This window comes from Staurois parvus, unplaced genomic scaffold, assembly GCF_062004578.1.
Source record: "Staurois parvus isolate SC_StPar_1 unplaced genomic scaffold, SC_StPar_1.0 ptg000719l, whole genome shotgun sequence".
In the NCBI taxonomy this organism is placed as follows: Eukaryota; Metazoa; Chordata; class Amphibia; order Anura; family Ranidae; genus Staurois; species Staurois parvus.
In genome coordinates, this window is record NW_028318515.1 from 1,620,693 (window position 1) to 1,644,525 (window position 23,833).

The 23,833-nt window shown below is 42.1% G+C and overlaps 1 protein-coding gene across 1 annotated transcript in view; it reads left to right on the forward strand.

The window, feature by feature from the left end:
• DNAH10 (dynein axonemal heavy chain 10) overlaps nucleotides 1-23,833 on the forward strand; it is a 272,004-nt gene that overhangs the window by 197,894 nt on the left and 50,277 nt on the right. The window contains exons 61-65 of the mRNA XM_089653648.1: nucleotides 11,358-11,539; nucleotides 12,186-12,322; nucleotides 14,722-14,939; nucleotides 15,711-15,932; nucleotides 17,741-17,888. Coding sequence (XP_089509774.1) covers nucleotides 11,358-11,539; nucleotides 12,186-12,322; nucleotides 14,722-14,939; nucleotides 15,711-15,932; nucleotides 17,741-17,888 — 907 coding nt within the window. The remainder of the gene's footprint in view (nucleotides 1-11,357; nucleotides 11,540-12,185; nucleotides 12,323-14,721; nucleotides 14,940-15,710; nucleotides 15,933-17,740; nucleotides 17,889-23,833) is intronic.

Here is a 23,833-nt window from a genome sequence, read left to right on the forward strand (position 1 = left end):
AAAGAGATTTTTTTTTGTGGTTTGGGGAACCATACTACAGTTTGGAGAATCATATTCAAGGAATCACAGTAATAAGGGATTACCAGTCTTCTGTCTAAAGATGGGAGGGAAAGGTGTACATTCTATTAAACTAACCCCGCCACCCAGAAGCCTTTGGGCAGACTGTGAAGTTGTCTCTCTCTCTCTCTGAGCATCAGGAAGCATCTCTTTCATTTCCTCACTCCCTCCAGCTCCCTTCAGCTGTGAGGCCTCCCAAGCTTGATTATCTATCCTCCCACAAAGCATGGCACTCCAAATCTGCGAAATCCTCAGACAAGCCCTCCTAGGCATTAAAGTAAAACTAAAGGTAATTATTTAAAAAATTCTGGATAGAGTAAGAGAAGGTTTTAATGCCTGTCATTTTTTTTCTTTTTGCCATCTCTGTTCAATGATAGAGACTTCTCTTCACTTCCTGGCCCATAGCCATAGCAGGAAGTGAGTGGAAATCCCTCCAAAGTGTGGGAATCCTGTGGTGTCTCCAGGACTAGTGTCTTCGTTGGAAGTGTTGCCCACTGTTACTTTTCCAGTGTCAACCCAAAATTTGGGATTTTCTTTTACTTTCTCTTTCGATAGTAATGGTAAACAGGACAAATAGAGAGGGTGAATCTACCTAATGGAGGCACAGACAGCAATAAAAACTGTCAGGTCTTCTAATCCCTCTGCAATCTATCCAGAAAAAAGTTCTGCCTTTAATGTCACTTTAAGGTGCATTTCCACTTTCTGGAGTGGGGGATGTCTGTTGACCTTTGTGGATGTTTGCACATCTTGAATTCCAGATGCTTGGATGCAGGGGTGATACAAACTCAAGTTTCATTCCCTGCACCTTATTTACTTCCTTGAAACCTTTCTATGTCTTCTTACAGACTGGCGCCTTCTGGAATAGGGCATCAGAGTTCCAGTCCCTGCTGCCTGTTTATTGTCCCAAAACCCAAAGGGGGACATTTGGCCCATCATTTTTTAAACTTGTTTATTAAAAACATGCAATAGTGATAAACAAGTACATAGTCAAAGATGATTGCAGAAAAGGCACAAGTCTAAGGCAGTTTGAAAATACAGAGGGTTATGATATACTGTAGTACCCATGTGAAGGCAAACAAAGATTAAGTCATATACAATCAAGTGTGTCATAGTAATTGCCCTGTCGTTTAACAAAAGTAAGGAAACAAATTAAAAAACCCTGTTAAAAAAAAAAAAAAAACAACCAAACAGGTGCAACCCGAAGAGGTTAGTAAGTTACTCACAAGACATTCACCTGCTTACATAGTAAAAGTAATCAATTAAAGCAATGGACTGTAGTGGTCATCCACTAAGCATTATAGTGTTACAGAGATAAGCTGATCTATGTCAAAAATAAGTATACACAAAGAATACCAAACAGGTCAAATAGGTTACAATATCACTATATTGAGTCAGAGATCAAAGAAAGTATAGAGTCGCTGGTATCCAGCCAAGGTCCCCAGATCTAATAACATTTTTTACGGGGATCACCTAGCCTCTTACGTCAGCTTATATAAGGGCAGGTTATAGCTGATTTTTTTCCATAGACCAATATGTAAAACCTTAGTATTAGTCCATTGTAGGACAATTGTCTTCCTAGTATAAGTGAACAGGAGACAAAAGTTACCGCAGATATATCCAGAGCCTTAAAATTCCAAGAAAACACAATTTGGGACAACATACATTTGGGAGATCAAACATAGTAGCAATAAATGCTGTAACCTGTGACCAAAAATGTCAGATTCTGCTAGACCCCTCAGACCATATGTAGGATGTCACCCAGTTTGCTGTCACATTTATGGTATGTAGGGGTATCTCTTTTGTGCATTTGAAATAAGCGCACTGGCATGTAGTACACCCTGTATAATTAGTGTAACTGGATAGGACTGTCTACCGGACTAGAATGAGAATTAATTAATTCTTGCCAGTTTTCTTCAGTAAGATCAGAGACATCCTCTGACCAGCAAGATTGCATTTTAAGGACGTGCGGGGGTTGTCTATCCATCAACAATGAATAGTAGGTAGAGATAAGACCTGTATCATCGGAGCAAAGAAGGGCCTATTCACAATTTGAGTTGCAGAGTTGGACATTACAGAGCCCAAATTGGGCTTCTGCAGCATACCTAAGCTATTCATAATAAAAGTGCTATGCCGGAGGAATATGCAATTTAATCTTGAAAAAGGAGGCAGGGCCTTGGAAATGCATTGCGGCCCTCCCCCCACAACCTGTCACATTCTACTGTCTGCCATCTTGTTAGTGCCATGAGTGAGAAAAGAGACACAGTCTCATCTATCATCTTACAGCGGGTCCCTGCTTGTGCCCTGCAGCCCTATCAGTCCATCCAGATTACTGTGAGCTGTCATATCGCAACACCACTCTGACACCTTGAGCAGTCTACAGGTCTTTCAGATGTAAGTGAGAAATGGAATTTGGATCCTCAAAAATAGCCTCAAAAAGTATCCTAAGACGAGGCACTAGGTAATGTTTATGGTATACATATCATTCAATGGCGAAGCCAGCCAGATCGGGAGTTTTATGTTTAGCAAACATCCCTAAGGTTTTCTCAATCTCTTCAGAGGTAATCGAGCTATCTAAATACAACCTATCCTCTGAAGATAAAGTAGGGAGCCTTTGGCCACTCAGATACCCCACAAGCCCATCAGAACCATAGTTGCCTTGGTCAGTAGAAGTCTGGAGGATAGCCTTACTATCTAGAATCCTGGGAATGGCAAAAGGTTAATGAACCTGCTTAGCCGGAAAGGCAAGTAAGCTGCCATTCCTATCACCTGATTCAAAAATGTGTTGCCTAATACAGAACACCATCCAGTCATGTGGAGGCATCCTCAGGTGAAGTGAAGAACTGTGTTTTCCCTCCATTCACTATTCTGAGTTTAGCAGGGTAAAGCATACTGTATAGTATATTCTTATCACATAGCCTGTGTTTGACTGTGGGAAAAGTGGCACTTTGCATTTGCATGGCTGCAGAAAAATCAGGAATGATGAGGATGGTGTTCCCATTTCAGTTTCAGTTTGCCCTGCTATTTATCCTAAAAACGCAGATGGTTAATAAGGAGCTGTCATGGTGGAGTACCAGGAGGCAGCGGATGTAACGGTACCCGATGGGCCCATTCTATGGCAAAAAGAGCAGAGAAGGTACCAGGTTGCATAACTGATTTGAGCCAGTCCTCCGTAAAGTGTTCTGGGTTTCTACCCTCAGATCCCTCTGGAAAACCAATTAAAAGTTAATTAATGTGTCAGAGTCTCTCCTCAAGGTCATTCAATTTAGGTGTATGGTCTGTAGTAGATTGTTGTAGGGAGCAGACCTCAAAATGTAAAGAAGCATTGTTCACATTGGGGCATCCGGTCATGCCCCCATATTTGCCCTATTTTGGATCTCAAAGCCTTGATTGTCTACATTCAGGTTCACAAATTCTGAATGGAATTGACTAGTTCTGTTATTGCCACCCTTCATCAGGGAGACATCTTTCCAGTGCACCAGTTTTTTTTGTTTTTTGTTTGTTTTTTTTAGATTTGCTGTAGGGCCACTACACTACCAGCACATGCCCAACCATTTTACCTCTTCTCTGCATCTTGCGTGCTCAACACCCACAGTATTCCCACTGTACAATACTCCGTCAATCTCTTGTTGAGGACCAGTCAGTAAAGGCTTGTCATAAAACATATCTCTGACTATTCAAATGTTGCAGAGGTCCAGGAGGATCCCTAAAGCTTTGTTGATGAAATTGACTCATTGCTTGGAGTATCTGAGTTTGGTCCTGGACCACAACAGAGTGTCCTTTCCTCAGAAGAAGCTTCAATAAACCTCCAGTTTGTTAGGATTAGGAGGATAAGGAAACCCTGATCTCTGCTTTCCCCCCCGAAACTTCTTCCTTGTTTTCTCTGCAGAATAGAGATGGAGGGCATTTCTGTGATCGTCATTGTCCCCGTTTAGACCAAGGAGATATAGTATGCCAACCTCCTAAGGTTTCTAGCAGGCGTACCATAGGTCCTGCCAAATTATCTGGATCTACTGTTCCAAGGGGACATTCTGATTCTTGGTCTTTGGCTTTAACATCATGGCTGTTGAAGCCCAGGTTCTAAAGGATGAGACATCTCTGAGTCTGTGATTCCTATGATGTTCAAGGCTAGGAAGCCCACTTTTCTGCAAGGTCTGTCATTGGATGTGGAAGGTGGATGTCCTTTTGTATAAGTCTATGACCTTTCCTGCAAATGGGTCTGGGACATTAACTGACTCTCAACAATATTATAGATCAAGTCTGTGTTCTTTCCATTCTTTTTCAGAGACCTTTGGTCTCTCACTCTTGTTTAAAACCTTTATGAAGGGAGTCTACCTTGTGGTTCCCGGCGTCTGTTACTTCAGAAGCCAACATTTAAACCCAATATGATCATTTCTCTCTTTACTATCACCCACAAGGTTGTTTTCCTTGTAGCTATCAACCCTGTGAGGCAAGAACCTGAACTGGTAGCCTTGTCTTGCATAAGGACAAGGTGGTGTTGAGTCCAACGATTTCCTTCTTTTCCAAGGTACCCTCTGCATTTCAACTTAACCAGGACATTGATTGTTCTCCCATCCATTTTGTTTGGCTCCGTTTAATGAAAAGTAAATTTGTCTTCATTGTGTGGATGTGGTTCGAGTTGTGCAAGTGTATCTGTCAGTCACTGCTCATCTCCCTTTTTGTCCTGAATTCTGATTATACCTTCTCTAGGTGGCTCAGACAGACCATCGTTTAAGCTTATAGTCTCAAAAATCAGGTTCTCCAACCCCTTGTTAAGGCTTACTCTACTAGGTTTGTGGGTGCCTCTTGAGCTTCTCAGCATCAGGCAGCCTTTCCAGCCACCTGGTTTTCAGTTCATACATTCTGTAAGTTCTATCCGGTGAACATTTCTGTGTCATCTTATACCAGTTTCGGGTGTAAGGTCCTTTAGGTGGCTTTTTGAGCTGCAGGCAGTGCCCAGTTGTCTGTTTTTTATTTTGTTTCTGTCAGTGGTTATTTCCTGTGTTACACACCCCTCTCTTACGTTTTTAAACAGACACAACTCTTCTATGCTTGACTATAGGGTTATACCGTCACCTACAGGAGTAGGACACTAGGCAGAAAAAGAACACAGAACCACCTATGGTCAATCCTAGACAGTATAAACCCCCTCTCAGCTATAGGCAATCCAGTTCTTTCTGCCTAGTGTAGGAGTAGGAACCTAGTTCCCTGCTGGGATCTTTGGTTCCATAGCTTTTTCCTTTTTTTCTGTGATTTTTCCTGCAGAGATCCAGTGTCAACCCAGCCTGGCCAACAAGGGCACGCAGACCTTTAGCTCAGTGCTGGGTCAGCCGCGACAAGCCCCATGTTGGACTAAAAGGGGCGGCCAGCAAGTTAAACGTCTCGCAGGGACACATATGACTGCTCTCTAGAGTCCATGTCACAGAGTTGCCCCTGGCCGACAGTCCCCCCACTTCTGTGGAGAGGTGGATTTGTCACGGGAGCTTTACCCGCATGCTGAAATGGCCAGAGGCAGAGTAGTTTCAGGGGTTTTTTATACCAACCTATTTATGGTTTTAATTATGGTTGAGTTTTCCTGATCCTGGGCCTACAGGCCCTGCATGCCTTTTATGGGTGCAGAGGTTCAAGATGGAATCCACCTATTCTGTGGTGACCTCTCCTCATTGGGGTGAGTTTCTGCCCGTCATAGACATTGAGGATACGTACCTGCATGTCCCTGGGCTAGGTGTCAACGCTTCTTGCGTTTTGCAATGGGGATGCACATTGTCAGTTGTGGCACTTCCCTTAGATGCTGGCCTCAGTGCTGCTATTGCTGAGGCACTGGGGGAATTACCGGACTGGCTACATGGATGACTCCCCCCTGCTAGCATAGACTAGTTCTGTGCTGATGGATGTGTTGATCACAAGGCACCCTGCAGGAATTTGAATGGGTTCTGATTTTCAAACTGTCCACAATGACACTCACCACAAGGTGGGAGTATCTGGGTCTGTTCTCACCTAAGGGTTTTTTGCCGATGCACAGGCTCCAGATGCTCAGACAGCGGCCCTGCTACTCCTGTCCAGCAAAATCCTGCGATTTTGCATGCAAGTTCTGGGTCCTATGGTGTCCCCCTTCAACGTGGTCTTATATGCACAGTTCCATGCAATGGTTCTGCAGAGTTATTTCCTAGCCAATGGGACAATTCTACAGCTTCCCTGGGCAACCACATTCATCTGGGTCTGTTGGTCAGGGCTTCTCTCCTGTGGCTTTGATCACCCTCCCTGCAAATTGGGAAGTTCCTTCTTCCCCTCTGCTGGACTGTTGTCACGACGAATGCCACCCTGTCCAGCTGGGGAGGGGTTATTGGATGCCATAGGAGGCCCACCTATATCCTGGAGCTATCTGCGATCAAGCTGGGTCTGGATCGATGGACGGATCTTCTCCAAGGAGGCCCAGTCATGTTCTGATCTGACAAACGTTGCTGTGCTGGCTGGTATCCACTCCAGGACAGTATGAGGAGTGCAACAGTGGCATTGGAGGTCTCACACATCCCTCAGTGAGCAGACCTTCATGTACCAACTCTCTCCGACTTGTACATTCCAGGCACTGGGAAAAGGCAGGTGGATGCCTCAGTCGTCTGATGTTGAATCGGGGAGAGGGGTCCCTACACCCACCCGTGTCCCGTCTGATCTGCCTTCCATGGGGCTCCCAGGATTTGGGTCTTCTGATGTCTCTCCTCCAGGTTCTTGGCAGGAGAAAGGAGTCCCCTGAAGGATGTGACAGGTATGCTGGTGGCGTGTGGGGTCAGTATTGTCTAACGTTCCTTTCTCTCTGGCTGTGCATGAAGGAGGCCAAATGGATTCCAGTCAGTTTGGTGGCTAGCTAGTCGCGGATGCCCCCTGGTAGCTGCCATTTACTAAGAACTTACTTAGTACATTGTACTAAGGACCGGTCCTCCACCCTGCTTGCCATCTCTGGTTTTGAGAGCATGGCTATAGACAGCCTGGTTTTACAAGTCAGGGGGTTGTCGCATTTGGTGATCCCGACTATGTTGCCTGTGTGCGTGTTTTCCTCTTGGGAGATTTATCAGCACACTTGGAATGCTTACATTATCTGGTGCATGGCTTTAGGTGTTCATCCACTCCATTTCTCCGTGGCTAGGGTTTTGGGCTTTTTCAACAGGGCACTGCAGAAGGGCTGCCTTGCATACCATTAAGGGTCAGGTTTTCAACCTGGCAATCTTCTTTCGGTGATCTTTGAACTCACTCTCCTTGAATTTGTACTTTCACCAAGGGGTTAGCCATGTGGTGCCTTCTGTACGTTTGCCATTGCCACAGTAGGACCTGACCTCATTTCTTTCAGTCCTTCGATGCTGGCGGCCTTACCCTATCATAAGGGTGTTCTCCATCTGTGTCCTTCCTTCCTTCTGAGTGTGGTGTCGAGTTTACACCAGGTTGAAGTCTGTTCAGCTGTCCCTGTCTTTGCGACCTTTGCACCCGGAAGAGGTGGTGCTGCAGGGATTGGCAGATAGTTGATTGGGGCTTCTTCCTTGTGGGGGCTGGCTCCTCCCTTTCCGTTCACGGCACACTCCTTCGGAAAGCAAACTGGATTTTTTTTTTACTCCCCGTTAAAATCTCTTTCTCTGAGTTCATTGATGGACACAATGCCCACTCCTCTTTTTAAAGTTTTCTTACACTGCTTTGTGACTAACTGGATTGCCTACAGCAGAGTGGGGGTTTATACCAGTTAGAACTGCCCATAGGTGGTGCTGTGTTCTTTTTCTGCCTAGTGTCCTACGCCTGTACCTGACGATATAACCTTATGGTCAAGCACTGAAGATCTGTGTCCATCAGTGAACTCAGAGAAAAGGTTTTTAAAGTGAGTAACAAAAAAATCCCATTTTTATACTCACTGTAAAATCTTTTTTTTGGAGTCCACTGAGGAAAACCAGTCCCATTTTTTTGTGTTTATGATGCTTTTGGTATTGCTTTGCTACAAACTGTGTCACACTGATAATAGGAGGGGTTATACCTTGGGCTGGCCTACATTTTTTTTTAGTTTGCTGGTGCTTAATCCTCCTGTAGGCAGCAGTATATCCTGAAGGTTTAAGACTTCCTGTTGTCCTCAATGGACTCCAAGAAAAAGATGTTATGGTAAGTACAATTTTTTTTTTTCTTCATTAGTTACTGGTCACTTGACTAACTGGTTAAATCACAGATATGAAAATAAAATAAATAAAACGCTTCTCTTTTATGCATTCCAGTGCTTGAAGGATTAACAGGTTAACAAATGTTTTAGTGTAGGTGGAAGTAAGGAATGATCTGCTCTTTTTGGGTGGAACTTTTATGCGTATGGTATACTCTGTTTTTGTTTTCATTTTTACTGCTCATATGACTAGCTGGTGCATCGGCCTGCCATTTTTCATATCTTTTGTATGAAAACCTCTCCAAAGAAGTAGTTCCTTTTTGTATGGGTCCAATTGCAGTTTTAAATTGCAGAAATTAAAATAAAATAAATAAAAAACATCTATTTGATGCATAACAGTGCTTGAAAGATTAATCAGGTTGTTTAGTATAAGAGAATTAAAGTGATGATCTGCTCTTTTTTGGATGCACTTTTATGCATGTGGTATACTCTGTTTAATTACATTAATATTTATGTCAGCTTTTTCTATGTTAGTTTGTGTCTTTTAAATTATTTGATTTAAAGTACTAGACTGATAAAATAGCAAAGTAACAAAATACAAACTAGGTAGTTCAGTAGGAGATTCTATACAGAGTCATATGGGTAAAAAAAAGTAAATTGTATGATTAGGTTCAATTATCCAGTCATGTGAAAACAATCTGCTCATAATTGGGTATTCAAAGTGAAAAGGAATTTGTTTTCACCTAATTGGATAATTGAAGTGAATATTCACATGTTATTTTAATGAAGATACTTGACACTTTTAATAAATTAGCCATCTGGATTTGCCTTCAAAATTTTAAGCTTAACTGATGTTCACATACATCTGTTCCCAGTACCATTTGCAGTATTTTTAAAATAGACTTTGTTTTATACAGTAGCTTGAGATGTGTATGTATTAGGGAGCACTGTTAATGTAAAACCTCTGTAACCACCAATGATAACATATAATTGTTCATACTGTATGCCACTGTGTTTCAATATTAAATAATAGCAACTGCCAAAAACAAAAAAAAAATGTGAATACGATCACTTCAAAATCAACTCTGATCCCCTTTGATGAGTCTTCATCAAAAAGGAAAAACCTTTTATATAGACAGTCACTTCAACATGCAGATAAGGTCACTTCAAATTGTGATCCAAAGGGTTAAAATTACACCTGAAAATAGCTTTCACACATGAGATCAAACTCCTCGTTTCCACCCCAAATCGCAAATTCTTAGACCAAAAATTAAAACTGCACTCGTTTGCCTCTCTAATTATTGAAAAGTAAGCAGGCTATTGGCTTGCAGACACTTTTTCCCTCTCCCTCTCTCCACTGTTGCATCACACTACACACAGTTGGTGGCTGCTTCTGACACCTGCTTCTCTGCACTTATCATCCTATCATATGTTTGGTCATCAGTTAATGAAAGCAGATGAATCACAGAGTATAAAATCCTATTTGATTTAAAAAAAAAAAAAAACATAAAAAAATATTGCACTCGCATATTTTCAGTTCCCATCAGCACTATATACAGCGCTCCAAATCAGCATCGTAAGCATGTGTAGCGTTGTGGGGCCGCTCCAAGCTGGAGCTCAATAGTCACCTCACCGGTATGAAGGGGGAGCGGTGTTCTCGATAGTATCCAGTCTTGCAAGTGTAATGTAGAAAAGGAAGCCACTCGAACCGCGCAAGGAATCTAATATGAAGATGGCCTTAGCCGTTGCTCCGGCCACGCCCTCTGACACGTTTCACCCCGCCCACTAGAGTTTGGTCATGGAGGAGTGAGACAGAGACTCCTCTGTGACCAAGCACCGGGCAGGGCAAAATGCGTCAGTCGGCTTGGCCAGTGCGACAACTGATGTCATCTTCATACTAGATTCCACACGCGGTTACAGCGGCATCCTTTTCTACATTACACTCCAAATCAGCAGATGTCTATATGTTTTGTCCTCACGCTTGCTCCCTGTGGCTTGTCCATGCACCAATGCGCGTCCATATGCTACACTTACACTGCTGCCCTGAGCTCACAGAAGCTCCATCTGCTGTTTGTGTACTGTTACCAGACTCTGCCACAATGCATTTTGTGCTAATGGACCTAGTGAACCTAGAGGTGCGATTGTCTTTATAAATCTGGTCCTAATTGCCGATAATATAAGTGCTTTGCACTGGAAAGAACGATGAGGCAACAGCGACTGATTAATGTTATGCTTGCCAGTAACAAAATGGCCAGCACTAAGGACTTGTCACCACCAGTCTTAGTCAGATGAAAAAGAGTATACAAAGTTAAAAAGGTCACAAATCACATCTGTGTTTGTCTCAGCCTCTGTCACTTTGCTAGACAACTTGATCTGCATATAGTTATTGTGGCAAAAATCTAAGTGAATGCATGTAAAATAAAATCTAAATATACTAAATACAATCAATACATACAATAATTGCATACAGTTAACAGAATGCAAAATTTTCATTTTTAGGTTCCTTTCAACCTCTAAGCCCTAGGCTAGAATTCAGGTTTCTATGCTGTATCTTTGCCTTTCTTTTTCTTTGTTTTCAATCATACGCAATAAAATTAAGACCACTTCTAATCCAGCTCAGGTATAGCATTTTTATAGGTTGCTTGTAGTGTGTGTTAAATGACATGCAATAAGGCCTCTTTCTTACTTTATGCACTTCGAAGGAGGATGTAAGTACTGGTCTCACCGCCAAGTGAGGTCCTTTCTGATGTGAAGTGTTGTGAGGTGTTAATGTGAGTGGCTGTGTTGTGGATTGTCAAAATAATAGGTACACTCCAAGTGCAAGTCTTCCCTTAGGCATTGCTGCACATGTTGTGTAAATATTTAATGAAGTGTCCATTTATAGCATTGGTAAATAGACAAGGCTGAATTCTCAGAAGCCTTTTTAAAATGCCAATATAAAATATACGATATACAGAATATTTGTCTAAGAACTGTCTTTAGAATTTGTGTGCGTTTTTTTTTGCTTTTTTATATCTATAAATCAAAAGCGTGTCACACAACCTATTTCAATTTGATTGCGTCGTTCATACAGTACAATAGCATGATATTTGAGTGTGAACAGTGTGCAGTGGTCTATGCTATATTCAAATCCTAAGTAGTTTTATCTGAGCAGGCATTTGTTTGTCATTTTATTAAGGACATTTGCCAAGCCACCAAGAGCTGTTCAGGTTGTATGCGAGTGCATCCTTGCCATGAGAGGCTACAAGGAGATCAGCTGGAAAAGTGCAAAGGCAATGATGTCTGAACCAAATTTTCTGAGAATACTTATGGATATGGACTTCGATGCCATCACACAGAATCAAGTCAAGACTGTTAGAGGTGTTAATGCTATAAATATATATACTATATTATTATTTTACAGTATTTATAAAGCGCCAACAGTTCGCTCAGCGCTGTACATTACAAAGGGAGACAGAACATGCGACAGTACAAAACAATACAATGTGATACATGAGGGGTTCGAGGGCCCTGCTCTTTCGAGCTTACAATCTAGGAGGGAAGGGATAGTGGTACAGGAGGAGATAGCTGTGGGGAATGGAGTGGTAGGAAGAGTGGAGGAGGTCGGAAATTAGCAGGGGGTGGGGTAGGCTTCCCTAAAGAGGTGGGTTTTCAGGGTGCGCCTAAATGAAAGGAGAGTAGGTGATAGTCTGATGGATTGGGGTAGGGAGTTCCAGAGGATAGGTGATATCCTGGAGAAATCCTGGAGGCGGGCATGGGAGGAGGAGACCAGGGAACTAGAGAGAAGGAGGTCTTGAGAGGAGCGGAGTGTGCGTGTTGGGTGGTACTTGGATATTAAGTCAGTGATGTGGTTTGAGGCAGTATGATGGACAGCTTTGTATGTTAATATGTTAATATAATATATGCTACATATAATTACACTACACTATACAGTATATGATATGTATAATTTTCCATTAATCAGCTTACTAAACTATTTATCTCTCACGTCTGGTGTTTTTTTTAGGTTTCTTGAAAAACCTTAATGCAACGCTCGAGGAAATGGAAAGTATTAGTAAGGCAGGCTTAGGAATGCTGAAATTTGTAGATGCCGTGATGGGTTACTGTGATGTGGCTAAAGAAATTAAGCCAAAGAGAGAAAAGGTAGAGTCTACTATCTGCAGTGTGCATATGGTGAACGTGTTACTATACAAATTATGATCTACAGAATTGATGGCAGTAGTTTTGTCTTTTCACACTAAATTATTGAATATTTGGGGGCACAACAATAGTTTGTACAGTACATAAAGTATTTTATTCTGCAAAAAATCCAACACATTCTGGGGGCTCAACACCATCCCCTGTCATCAGAACTAAAATCAACAAAATGCAAAAAAGAAAGTCCTTGAATGTTTTAAAAATCAAAATATTTAAAACTATATTTATATACAGGTAAAATGTCCCCAATGTACTCTTATTGAAGCTAAAAAAAACTCTGTTGAGAATAAAATGCAGTTCATATATGAGAATAAATTATGGTTCATATAGGAGTATAAAATAGTTCTAATACAATCCACTGTTGCTGCTCCCATCTTTTTAGTACTTTAGCAAACTCTTCCAAGGTTTCAAAAGAACACTGTGGTTGTTGGCTCAGCGCTCCTATACCACAAAGCGCTTTGTAGCACTTTATACAGAGATATTACAAAAGTAATATCTCACCAAGCCATCCTTGACTCCACTTGTGGCAGTGGATAAAAATATATTTTAATCATTAGGTTTTGTTTCCATCCATTCCACACTATTTCCTGTAAGACTGTGGCATGGCATATGTATGCAGGACTTAGAATGGATCCCCAGCTCAAACTTTTTTATGTTTTGGATTAAATGTAGAAGGTTTAGAACCTGTGCGAAGGATATTTATCCTTTTTCCCAGAGACATTAAAGGGAGTGAGTATACATTTCTCTAGAAAACAAATGTGTTTAAAAAAGTCCAATTGTCTTTTAAAAATGGAACAGGATGCTTCCCATTTTATCTGAGCTGCTTGAATCTGCTCTTCCAGTGCACCCGAAAGTATGTAAAGTAAAGTAAAATATTTTCCAATATATGAAATGTTGGTACAGTTCATTTCCAACAGAGAAAAAAGATTAATTTCCACTAGCATTAATCATATTTTTCCACTACTGACATGTAGGGTACTGAATGTTATACAATAGAGAAAATATACTGTATATATCAGTGATGGCGAACCCGTGGCACGCGTGCCACAGCCGGCACGCCGAGCCTTATCTGTGGGCACGCCAGGAGAATACCGTATTTTTCGCTCCATAAGACGCACTTTTTTTCCCCCAAAAAAGGGGGGAAAATGTCAGTGTGTCTTATGGAGCGAATATAGAGCGGCCGGTCCGGTATTTCCACCGCCGCCGTGTCAGAATACCGGGCCGGCCGCTCAGCTCTGCAGTGGGACCGTACCTGTCCCTCTATCCAGCGGCGCGCTGTCTTCCCGGCTTCTGTAGTGTGCGTGACAGCCGGGTCCCAAGTGCGCATGCGCAAGAAGCAGTGCTCTTTGTGAATGGTAAGGCGGTACCTGGGACACATGACAGATCCCAGAAGCCGCCGGACCAATCACAAAGCGCAGCGCTTCTCGCGCATGCGCACTGGGCATCCGGCTGTCCGACGAGCGCCCACACTACAGAAGCCGGGAAGACAGCGCGCGGCTGGATAAAGGAACAGGTAAGATAAAAAAAAAACTCTGCGGAAGTAAGAGCGGGTACCTGTCAAATTCAGGTACCCGCTCCCCACCTCCCCAAAGGTCAGCAGTCATCTGTACTGTCCGCAGTCTCTGGTCATCCCTGTACTGTCCGCAGTCTCTGGTCATCCCTGTGCTGTCCGCAGTCTCTGGTCATCCTTGTGCTTTCCGCAGTCTCTGGTCATCTCCTGTACTGTCCGCAGTCTCTGGTCATCCCTGTACTGTCCGCAGTCTCTGGTCATCCCTGTACTGTGTCCGCAGTCTCTGGTCATCCCTGTACTGTCCGCAGTCTCTGGTTATCCCTGTACTGTCCGCAGTCTCTGGTCATCCCTGTACTGTGTCCGCAGTCTCTGGTCATCCCTGTACTGTGTCTGCAGTCTCTGGTCATCCCTGTACTGTCCGCAGTCTCTGGTCATCCCTGTACTGTGTCCGCAGTCTCTGGTCATCCCTGTACTGTGTCCGCAGTCTCTGGTCATCCCTGTACTGTGTCTGCAGTCTCTGGTCATCCCTGTACTGTGTCTGCAGTCTCTGGTCATCCCTGTACTGTGTCCGCAGTCTCTGGTCATCCCTGTACTGTCCGCAGTCTCTGGTCATCCCTGTACTGTTAATTAGTTTGCACTACTGTACGAGTTGTTTTTTCTAAACCAAAAGCTCGATATTCAGGTTTCATTGCAGTGTTGGCACTTTGAAAGAAATAAGTTGGTTTTGGGTTGCAGTTTGGGCACTCGGGCTCAAAAAGGTTCGCCATCACTGGTATATATCATATAAAAATGGATTGCCTATCCTGTCATACTGATTACTTTCTTTGCAATATAGGTGGCAAAGCTAGAAAGGAACTATTACATGAGTAAGCGTGACCTGGAGAAGATTCAGGCTGAGCTCGCTGCCATCCAGAGTGAACTGAAAACCCTAGGAGAGCGCTATGAGGCTGCCATAACAGAGAAGCAAAAACTGCAAGAGGAAGCAGAAATAATGGAGCGCAGGCTGATCGCAGCTGATAAACTCATCTCTGGACTGGGATCTGAGAATATAAGGCCAGTACTGTATATTATGGATCTGTGATGTAAATTGTCTAAGATTAGGATAAGCAAAGCCTATAAAAATGATGTTGCTGTACAAATTTATATAAATGAACTGCTTACAGCCTATAGGCCGCATAGTCAGCTACCAATTGTGCAAGTTCTCCCACTTAAAAAGATGAGAGAGGCCTGTAATTGGCATCAAAGGTAGACCTCAAGTATGAGAGACAAAATGAGAAAAAAAATCCAGACAATCACATTGGCTGATTTGGAAAGAATTTATTTGCAAATTATGGTGGAAAATAAGTATTTGGTCAATATCAAAAGTTCATCTCAATACTTTATTATATATCCTTTGTTGGCAATGACAGAGGTCAAACGTTTCCTGTAAGTCTTTATAAGGTTGGCACACACTGTTGCTGGTATGTTGGCCCATTCCTCCATGCAGATCTCCTCTAGAGCAGTGATGTTTTGGGGCTGTCGCTGGGCAACACGGGCTTTCAACTCCCTACAAAGGTTTTCTATGGGGTTGAGATCTGGAGACTGGCTAGGCCACTCCAGGACCTTGAAATGCTTCTTACGAAGCCACTCCTTCGTTGCCCGGGTGGTATGTTTGGGATCATTGTCATGTTGGAAGACAAAGCCACATTTCATCTTCAATGCCCTTGCTGATGGAAGGAGGTTTGCACTCAAAATCTCACGAAAAGGGTTAATGCAGTGTAAAAAGAGGTTCTTAATGTAACCCAGCAGTAACACAGAATTTGAAGTTTTATATATTTTCTGTAGGTGGACCAAGGATCTGGAAGACCTGAAGGAGAGACGAGTGAAGTTACTTGGAGACTGTTTGCTGTGTTCTGCATTTCTTAGCTATGAAGGAGCTTTCAACTGGGAGTTCCGTAAAGAAATGGTATACACAGAATGGCAGCAGGATATACTGGACCACAATATCCCACTGAGCCAGCCTTTCAGGATAGAGAGCTTACTTACTGATGATGTTGAAATTAGCAGGTAACTTATAATAATTTTCCCTGTTTTAATGTAATTCTTATAGTTCTACTATAAACTGAAACTATACCTGAATGCTTTTAACATGACATTTAAATATCTGATGTAACTGTCACAAATGTCATCTAAATAAATAGCTAAATGTAATTAAAACTGTACAAAAAATTCATCTTACTGCCCCTTTCCTCTAAAACAAAACTCACAGGTTTAAAGTGTATATCTAGTCAAAACGTTATTTTTGAAGTTTTTGATAGAGTGGGGAAGGATCTGAAATTTGAACCTTTGTTGTGTTTTACTAGGACTCCATTTATAGAGATTTTCCCTTACTTCTTATTCTGGTGACATTGATTCAATAGCAACACACAGGAAAAAAATGCCCTTTCTTCGTAGAGTAGGGGAACACTGATGAAAGCATTGTCACCATGACAGTAAGCCCACAGTTAGCACTAAATTTTCAGCATGAACCAAACCTTTTTTATACTGTATCCAAACAAAAAAAAATCTTTGGCTAGCACTTTAAGCTTGTGGGTTTTTTTGGGTGAGGCATCTTTCATTTAGACCAGTCAGGATAAACAAGGACTAATGCTGATTGGTTGTATGCGTTTGGCTAGGGCTTTCAGCCATTAGGCCAGGTTCATACAGGCTTCATAAAGCGAGCCCTGGACATATTTTTTCAACACCTTCCCAATCACTCACCAACCACTGGGTATGAAAGGGTGCATGAAGCTGAACATTGTATACAGCATTTAAACTTCAGTATTTTCTCAACAATACATGTGAATGGAGCCTGCACAACCCAGGCACTAATGCTCTTCTGAGCCTCAGTTTTCACTTTTTTCCCTGACTTTTGAGTTACAGTGTGTCTATAGTTTTACCATTGTGATACAGTGTTTAAAAAATGATGTATAATATGAACATTTGTAAAGTGTAAATTCAAATATGAATCACAGCGCCACCCCAACCCTTGCTTCCATTAATTTTTAACATAGGAATCTTATCTCACACTCAGGGGCGGACTGACCATTTGGAAACTCTGGCACTGCCCGAGGGCGCGGGGTCAGTAGGGGGCCCCATGAGATGCCCCTGGCACCTTTTTCATAGGCTTTTTTGAGTTTGGGCAAGGACACAGGGGCCCCATGATCCCCTATTGCCCAGGGGCCCCATGAGTTGTCAGTCCGCCCCTGCTCACACTTCAAATGTTGCCAAGGGGAAGGCAGTGCTTTCCAGCCAACAGTTTCAGCCTGTTCTTCTGTATTATCCAGATTCATATTCCAAAGCATGCCTTGTCATATGTATGACGTAATGGAACTATTAAGTGCACAGGCATACTTTGGACTCGGGCTACCATTGCTTGATACTCATTGTGCAGGCATGCTTTACTGGTTATAGGGCTGGAGTACAGAGGAGAAACAGTATGGGTTGCAGCTTGCAAAATAAATGCTTGGCCAATAATTAAATATTATCTCTTGGCTAAAACTTGTGAATATCACGCTTTTATCTTAATACGTATTAGAGAACACTGAAATTCTTTCACCTCACTTGCTAGCAAGGGAAGAAAAGAGTGGAATACTGAAATCTGAAAAGCGAACATCTTGACAATACATAAAAAATAATTATCCACAGGAAATAAATGTACTCTAAGCTGGGTCTCAACTAGAATTCAAAGCATCGTATGGCAACTACTGTATGTTTGCTGCGCAAATGAGTACAGACCGTAGGTCAAGGTGTTTTAAGCTTTTTGCTGGAATTTTAGGGAAGCAGCAGCTGGAACTTTAGGAGAACAGCAGCTGTAACATATTCCTTTCCTACAGATGGGGATCAGAAGGATTACCTCCTGATGAGCTCTCCATACAGAATGGAATACTGACCACTAGGGCAAGTCGTTTCCCATTGTGCATAGATCCTCAACAACAAGCATTGAACTGGATTAAAAGGAAAGAGGAGAGAAATAACCTTAAGGTAGGTTTACCGCTCATCTCTTCAAATAAATGTCCAAATATAGAAGAAAAGTCTGAGAGCTTTGGTTGTGTAATAAGTGTGAAAATAATAACTCATGTTTATATGAGCCTACTTTAAGGTCTACTATCACTAATAAATATTGTATTTTTAGTTATTTTTAATATCTTTCATATTTTTTAAACCTTTTTTTTTTTTTTCCAAATGTTGCTGTCCATTTGAAACTACATGTTAATCTACAGTGGGGAATATAATTATTTGATCCTCTGCAGGTTTTGTAAGTTTGCCTACTTACAAAGAAATGTTTTATAATTTTTATATCATATGTATTTTACATGATAGAGACAAAATATCAACCAAAAATTCAGAAAAACACGATACAAATCTTATAAATTGAGTTGCAGTTCAGTGAGTAAAATAAATATTTGATCCCCAAGCAAAACATGACTTAGTACTTGGTGGAGAAACCCTTGTTGGCAAGCACAGAGGTAAGACGTTCATCTCAGGAGTGATTTTGGTCCACTCTTCTTTAAAGATCTTCTCTAAATCCTTAAGGTTTCTTGGCTGTCACTTGGCAACTCAAAGTTTCAGCTCCCTCCATACATTTTCTACAGGATTAAGGTCTGGAGACTGGCTAGGCCACTCCATGACCCTAATCTCTTCCCGTCTGCCCATTGTACAAAGATGGCGGACGGGAAGCAGCGCTGATGCAGGCTAATGTTCCTGTATGTCAGCCCGCATCGGTGGCTCCTGTGCGGTTCACAGAGCTCGCACCCTGGAGCCTGGTGATTGGTGTGTCACCCGGACACAGCGGATCAGATTACCGCTGTGTTCAGGCGATCACATGGTGTTTTAGCATGTGACTGCTGTGACCAATCACAGCACTCACATTGTAAACAATGAAACTGAAAGTAAAGATAGCTTCTCTCTGCTCTCAGTGTGAGAGTAGAGAGAAGCGATCCTGCAGTGTGTGAGTGTACAGCAGCCTGTCAGGCTGCATGTACACTCACAAACTGCAGTGCCAGCCACCTCAGTGCCCCAGTTCAGTGCCCCTGTGTCTCTGATCATTGCGTCACAATATCAATGATAAATAATGCAGGGAGGCCCTGCCACCTTTCATAGTGGGCACAAAACCCCCCCATACACCATACCCATGTCCTGATCACCGCCATACCAGTGTCCTGATCTCCACCATACCCCAAACCAACACCCTGATCACTGCCATATGCCATACCAGTGCCTTGATCACCTCCATACACCACACCAGTGCCCTGATCACCACCATACACCATACCAGCACCCTGATCACCGCCATACCCCATACCAGCATCCTGATCACTGCCATACTCTATACCAGCATCCTGATCACCACCATGCCCCATACCAGCATCCTGATCACCCCATATGCCATACCAGCATCCTGATCACCGCCATACCCCATACCAGCGTCCTGATCACCGCCATACCCCATACCATCACCCTGATCACCACCATACCCCATACCAGTGTTTTGATCACTGCCATACCCCATACCAGCATCCTGATCACCCCCCACCCCATAACAGCATCCTGGATACTGCCATACCAGTGTCCTAATCACTGCAATACCTCATGCTAATGTGCTGATCACTGCCATACCCCATACCAGTGTCCTGATCACTACCATATGCCATACCAGCGTCTGGCATTTTAGGATCTCAAATGATCAATTTTCAAATATATTTCCCATAGTTTGTACACTCTATAACTTTCACACAGACTAAATAATACAAACTGTTTTGGGTTATTTTTATCCCAAGAATGTAGCATTTTGACCTAAATTTATGAAGAAAACTTATCTATTTGCAAAATTTTATAAAAAAAAAAAACAAGCGCAAAATGATTTTTTTAAAACATTTTCGGGATTTTTTAATTTATATAGCAAAAAATAAAAAAAACAAGTGGTGATCAAAAGACCAAAAGAAAGCACTATTTGTCTCAGAAAAAGGATAAAAAATTAATATGGGTTTAGTGTTACATGACTGAGAAATTGTCACTCAAAGTGTGATAGTGCTGAAAGCTGAAAATTGGCCTGGACTGAAGTGGTTAATGTGCTTCCTCTTGAGCCACTCCTTTGTTACCTTCGCGGTATGTGTTTGGTCATTGTCATGCTGGAAGACCCATCCACGACCCAGCTTCAGTGTTCTGGCTGAGGGAAGAAGGTTCTCATCCAAGATTTTACAATACATGGCCCCGTCCATTGGCCCCTTAATATGGCAAAGTCAGCCTGTACCTTTAGGAAAGAAACAGCCCCAAAGCATAATGTTTCCATCTCTGTGCTTCACTGTAGGCATGGTGTTCTTAGGGTCATAGTCAGCATTTTTCTTTCTCCAAACTCAGCGAGTATACAGGCGTTGTATGACACTAAATCTCAATCCAGCTCAGCTATAAAGAAGGGTGTGCATCCCCTGAAATATGTCAACTTGCCAGGGCAGCATCACAGTGTGTTTGCCCATGCTATTCCTGCACTGTACTGAGATTTTGTGTCATACAACGCCTGTGTACATTTATTTTTGTGAGCATCCATTGGGCGGTATGTTTTGTTTTATACAATAAACCTTTGGCAATGCACTAGGTCTATGTGCCCTCCTGTGTGCTGTTTTAAAATTGGGAAGAGTTAAAATCTCCATAATTGCTGAAAATACACAAGTGTGAGTTCATCCTTAGAGTGATCAAAATACTGCTTCATTGTGCTAAAAATCAACATTGTAAATAGCTCAGCACACCTGTCAACTTTGGACTATAAATGTTATGCTTTTTCTGAATAAAAACTATGATTTTTCTTGGGGCGCTTACCACAAGTTTGTAAACTCTACCAAAATGGTTGCCACATACTGTATGCTGTAAGTTTCGCCATCCAGGCTCTCTCACGAGAATGGATATGATGAAAGTTGTAAGCTTTGCTCTTCAACTTCCAGCATATATATGACATATGTCACTCCAAACTGTCATTCTTCTGCTTATCATGCCCATTTGCTCACTCAATAAAAAAATCAGGTGCCTGTGAATTTATCATCTCAGCCATCAAAGACCTGCACTGTAAATAGGGAGGAGGCTTCTATGTGTTCATCTTCTTCTTGCCCAAACCACCCTCTAATTGATTGGTTGAAAGGCTGACCTGGTCTCTGATTGGTTTGAAACCTGAGATGTGCTTTCCAATCCTCAGCATTTTCTCAAGATTGCTGGGAGGAGGCAAATTACTTCTCTTAGCTATTAAAGACTGTGCTGTGAACAGGGGTACAGTTCAAGTAAGTGAAAGGCTGAAAAGCTTATATGGAAACCTATACAGGGCAAATCTTTGATGGCTGAGAGGAGCCATTTCACTTCTTCTAACTAAAGCTCGGTGGAAGGAACCAGTCAGTTTTCATCCTTTCAGTCAATCAATGTGGGTGAGTGGGTGAGTGGGTGGCTGGGGCAAGCAGAGGAATGACAGAGTGAAGCTTCACACCTGTTTACAGTGCAAGGCTTTGATGGCTGAGAGAGGTGATTTCTAGTTACTTCAATTTTTATTAAAGTATAACATTAATATTACAAAGGTAATTACAATGTATTACAAAGGCAACAAGCCTGCTGAGCTATTTACAATATTGATTTTTAGCACAAGTGTGCAGTTGTTCTTTAAGCCTAGATCCTGAAAAGCTGATAATTTATGCTGTTAAAACTCCAAGTGGGGAACTCTACTTCTTTATATCTCCACCGTATCTGCCTCTAATGCAGTAGAATGGGTGACACCATACTTGACTTATAGCTTAAACACGTGTCCTCCAAAGGATTTACCCCCCTTCCTGACCAGGCCATTTTTTGTGTTACAGCGCTGCGTTACTTTAACTGACAATTGTGCGATCATGCAGCACTGCACCCAAATTAAATTATGTCCTTTTTTTCCCACAACCACTGCTTTCTTTTGGTGGTATTTGGTTGTCTGTGCGTTTTTTTATTGTTTGCGCTTTACAAAAAAAAAACAATATTTTTTAATAATTTTGGCATAAATTTAGACCAGAATCTATTCTGCTACATGTCTTTGCTAAAATAAATCCCAATACGTGTAAATTAATTGGTTTACGTGAAAGTTATTGTGTACAAATGGCGGTATATATACTGGTATTTTTTTTTTAATTTGTACTAGTAATGGCGGCGATCAGCGACTTATAGTGGGACTGCGGCGGGCATTCTGACACTGGGGAGAATTGACTTGGTGTCACTGAAATCTCCACTGACACCAGTACAGTAATTAGTGCTAATAAAAAGCACTGACACTGTACTAATGGCACTGGGCAGGAAGGGGCTTACATGTGGGGCGATCAAAGGGTTCACTGTGTGCTGTTTTACATACTGGGCTGTGTTTGTGCTTCACTGTAAGCACACTGCTTTGCATGGCTATGCACAGCCATGCAAGGCAGTGTGCAGGAGCTGACAGGGGAGAGAACTGTTTTGTTTACAAACAGTTCTCTCCTTCCTCGGAGTTGCTTGGCAATCACCGGGCACTGGAGAGTAATCACCGGCTGGGACTCGGTGATTGACAGCCGAAGCCACGAATGGTGGCAAGGGTAGGGTGCTCGCACACACCCCCTATCGGGAAATGCAAAATCATGTATATATACTTGATTTTGCACACCCGTGCCGCCCTGTAGCAATACTTCTGCTATAGGGCGGACGGGAAGCCGTTAACCCTTTGAGGAACAAGGGACGTATTTGTCCCATGTTTGTAATTGCGTGTATCATCTGATTAAGAACTTAAAACTCTTTTTTTTTTGGGTTTGAGTCAAAATATTAGTTCTTATCAACAAACAACAAATGGATCTAGCTTTTTGCCATTATTTCATGAAATGGCTTAGTTACAGCAACTGAAGTGTACGAACTTTAAAAACAAAAAAATTGATTCTTTTGGCGTTCCAAAACCTTACGGTCCTCAAAGGGTTAAGGACTTGATACATCTGATGTTCCAAAGAGATATTTTTCCACCATGAACATTTAACAAGTTGGTTGATGCTGAAATCCACCAATTTGTTCACCTAATACTGAGTAAACAGTTTTCAAAGGATTTTAACATAATAAAGTTAACTTTGTTATGTCATCTGAACCAAGGTTTGGTTACTTTAGTTAAAACTTGTATAAATAAAAATACTGCACTGATAAAAAAAATACTTTGTGTTTAATTATGCTACAAACTCTCACAATTTACCATAAGTGCTATGAATTGTGCACATTAACAGTCTACTTGTGATAATTGCACAAATGCCAAAAACCAGTGATAACATTAATGTGTTATAAAACAACAGTAGTTAGTTATAGGTCCTTATGAATTTGCACAAATTATGAATGACTTCCACTGCCCAGGGGCTCCAGGTGCATGTGTGCCTCATGGTAATCTTGCATTACATCATACTTGTCAACTGTCCCGGATTTGCTGGGATAGTCATGCTTTTTACTTAGCAGTCCCAATGGCTGTGTCCCTGGCAGTGTCCTAGAATCTGAGCTACGGGGACAGTAGCATGCTGTCACTAATCTAAATCTACAATTGGAATGACATCTCCCCCTGTACTCTGCCCTCCTGTCCCCTCTGTACTGTGCCCATTGTGTTGATTAGTCTTTGATTTACAGCACATTTTCTTATCGTTTAAAACTGATTTTGTTAAAACTACTAAATAAAATAAAAATAAATATATGTTTCATTCTATCAACTATTTATACTTTAATTCTTGACAGTAGGTGCATAACTTGGGGCAGGTTGGTAGGGGTCCCAATGCTTTACTTTGCCCAGGGGCTCATGATGGTATTAAGATAGTCCTGAGCCAAACGCCAGGGAGATGCTTTCTAGGGCGAGACTGTGAGCCTGCTGCTGCTATACAGCCTTCCTCTCTGCTCATCTATAGCAGAGAGTCATGTACAGCACCCTCTTTTTAATACTG